This window comes from Lathamus discolor, chromosome 3 (genome assembly GCF_037157495.1).
Source record: "Lathamus discolor isolate bLatDis1 chromosome 3, bLatDis1.hap1, whole genome shotgun sequence".
Classification (NCBI taxonomy): Eukaryota; Metazoa; Chordata; class Aves; order Psittaciformes; family Psittacidae; genus Lathamus; species Lathamus discolor.
Window position 1 is genome coordinate 109,341,443 of NC_088886.1, and position 3,178 is coordinate 109,344,620.

The 3,178-nt window shown below is 55.9% G+C and overlaps 1 protein-coding gene across 1 annotated transcript; it reads right to left on the minus strand.

Moving 5' to 3' along the window:
- Positions 1–1,783: 1,783 nt before the first annotated feature.
- On the minus strand, positions 1,784–3,178 carry DKK1 (dickkopf WNT signaling pathway inhibitor 1). The gene is made up of 4 exons (XM_065672829.1): positions 2,987–3,178; positions 2,706–2,862; positions 2,487–2,597; positions 1,784–2,296 (listed from the first exon to the last, which is right to left on the minus strand). Exons 1-4 carry the CDS (start codon positions 3,176–3,178, stop codon positions 2,046–2,048), a joined length of 711 nt encoding a protein of 236 aa, XP_065528901.1. The 3' UTR covers positions 1,784–2,045.

A 3,178-nucleotide genomic window follows, 5' to 3' on the forward strand; every position in this document is an offset into this window, starting at 1 on the left:
TTATTATAAATAACAATATTTCACTTCTTCAAGCTTTATTGTTAGCTCTTTCAGCCCTACAGCCAGGAACAGCAAGTAAACAAGAGGCACTAAACCTTCTTGTCCACCAAAACCTGCTTTTTTAATTAGCTCTTCTCTGCTTAGAATATGGGTTTTTTTCTGTCTTTTAGGGAAGAATGATTTCATTGTAGAGGAGACAGTGGGGGAATTGCATCCTGAGATACCTTTGACGATGGGTGTTACTGGATTGTGTGTCACGTGCTGAGATAATGTGGCTTTCCATATTTTCTCTCTTTGGATAAGTGCATGAGATCCAGATCTGAACACACCTGCCAGTTCAAACTTCAGGGCTCCCAACATCCCATTTTTTTCTGTTCAACTTCCCATATGCTTGCCTTTTCTTTTTCCTTTTTTTTCGGGGGGGGGGGGGGGTGGAGGTTGCATGTGTCAATTCAGGTTATCTGAAATACGGAGCATCTGCTGGGTGAGGAAGGACCATGGTGATGCTGCTTATTTATTCCTCAGGGCATCCCAATGCTGCCACCCATCTTCCAGGTGCCTCTGCCCTGTACTGGGGGCACAGGCACCTTTTGTTTTGCTTCTGCCTCCTTGTGACCCCATTTACAGGTCAGGGCCCAGGTACTACTTACTCACATTTTTGAGCTCCTGCTGGCACAGTATGAATATTTTGACTTCCCAGGCTGGGGATGATCCCTCGCCTGGGAAGTAGAAGGCTCTTTTTTGATCATTTCCCTCTACATGGGGTTGTGTGCTCCTTGGCATTTTCTACAGCTGTGAGCTTGATTCAGCACCAGCTGGTACTTGCAGGTACCTGTGAGAGCTGCAGTTCAGGTTCATATTCAGTAATCCCATGTACCAGTGCGGTCCCCAAAGTCCCTAAATAGGCAGCATTAATGCTAGGGGCAGCAAACAGCAGCTAGTGGGTGACATTTTAAAACAAGACGCAGCACTGCTGGAGCATCCCTGCAAATGGGACACAGTGCCCTCAAAAGCCACAGCCTCAGATTTGGACTTCAGGTACAAAACACTTTTGGATTGTTCATTGTTTTGCATCCTGAACACCTTCCACAGACTGCAGGGTAGCCAAGGGTAACCCACTAGGTAGGCACAAGACAGACACTGGACTTGCTGCCCACCAGCCCTATACTGTATGACATGGCCCCCACGCTCACCCCATGCACATTTACAAACACTTGCAATCGGTGAACAGTATTAGAAGCTAAAGAGGATTGGAAAACAATGCATATTTGCAGCTTTCTCTCCCTCCAGACCACCCAAAAGGGAGAAAACTCATAGTAACAGGCTGCAAAGTTAGGTGAAAAATAAAGTCTTTGCTGTGCACGGAGCAAAGATTATGTGACGGACCAGTTAACATTGCTGTGCTCCTCAGCACCCATCCCGTGGTCAGCTACATGCTGCAGTCCAGCACAGCCCCTCCAGTGATCCTTCATTCCCTCTTCACCCCATAGGAAAACTGGCCAGGAGGGCGTTTCGCTGCCACTTGCCCTTCCTTCCCAGAGCCCTGGCCATGGTACCCATCCTTGCCCTGCATGCGGCAGTCAGTACTGGTGGCTACCGTGGCACACTGGTAATTCCTAGAAAGCAGTTGAATAAATCCTGATAACCAAACAGCCTTTCCCATGTGGCATCAGTGGTGAACCACCCCTCTCCCCCTCCCCCTTTGGGCACTTTCACCGCAGGGCACATCTCCCCTCACACGCAGGCAGCCTGGGCTCACTTTAAAGAACGGTTTATTCGCTCGGAAACAGACGGTCACATCTCTTTGACCGAGATTTAAAATCCCAGTGTGTACAAAGTCACAGTCACGGCTTGCAGGGCACACGGCAGCGCCCTCGGAATAAAAAGTCATTAAAAATCCCAGCGCTATGTACAGCTAAGTGCCAGCTCAAGTATTCACAACACAGTAACGTACTGCAATTAGTTGCTTAAAAGTAGTTCCCTTGAGAAACAACCTTCTGCTCCGGCAGAGCCGGAGTCTGTTCCGTCCTGTCCATCAGTGATGCTCAGTGTTGCTGGCAGGTGTGCAGTCGGGAGGCATCAGCAGGGCCATGCTCTCGCTGGAGGCGGCACACCAGCCCCTCGGCGCACTGGCAACGCTGGAAGATCTCCAGGCTATGGGTGCCTTTCCGACGGTGTCGGGTACACACCTGCCCTTCCCGCAGCACTGGCTTGCAGATCTTGGACCAGAAGTGACGGGCACAGCACAGCCCGGCTGCACAGTCTGAAGAGCGTAGGCAGAAGTCCCCCTCCTCACCTGTGTGGGGACAGCATGGCATGCGCTCAGCCCAGGATGCTCCCACTGGGATGAAGGGGCAGGGTGGGCATCCCCCATCGGGGATAGTGAGGCGGGGTGCAAGGCATGCACTGCTCCATAGGGATCAGTGGGGCAGGATGGGCAGCCCTGAAGGGGACAGTAGGGTCACAACATGGCTTGACCCCCTTACCTTTGGCAGTGGGGAGCCAGGAGGGAGCGGGCGTCCGTCGGGTCAGAACCTCAGCGCCGATCTCGTCCGGCTCGGTGGCTCCCTGGGGTGGCTCCGGGGGCGTGCAGAGTCCTGTGGGAGGCAGCGGGATGGCTGTCAGCCACGGATGGACCCCAACAACCCGTCCCGCATACACCTCCAGGGTGTCGTCCCCCCTCCCCAAGCCCTGCCGCCCCTCACCGTTGCTGCAGGTCGTGCCGGGGCAGCACATTGCGTCGCGCAGACAGCGTTTGCGGCGTCTCCGGCAGGCGAGGCAGAGCGGGGCTCCCCCGCCGCGGGCCGCGCCTCCACAAAACTCCTCGGGGCCACAGTCCTCGTCCTCGGCGCAGGGGAAAGGCTGGAGAGGGGGCAGAGAGGAGGCGCAGGGGGTCAGCGCGGCCGCCACCCACCCATCCCCACTGCGTCCCTCCATCCCCCGTGTGTGTCCCCCCTCTCCATCCCCAGTGAAGCTCTTTTCCTACCTGCCGGGTGGCGGCCGGCGGTGGCTTGTTGCTGCCGTCGAATGGGGCAGCGGGGGGGGCGCTGGCCTCGGCCCCTACCCCCGGTGGGGGTCCCTTGATAGAGTTGGAGCTGAGCGCGCCGCCGGGTACCGCCGCCCGCCCCGCCGGGGCCGCGCAGCTGAGCGCCGCCAGCAGCGCCACCAGCCCTCGCAT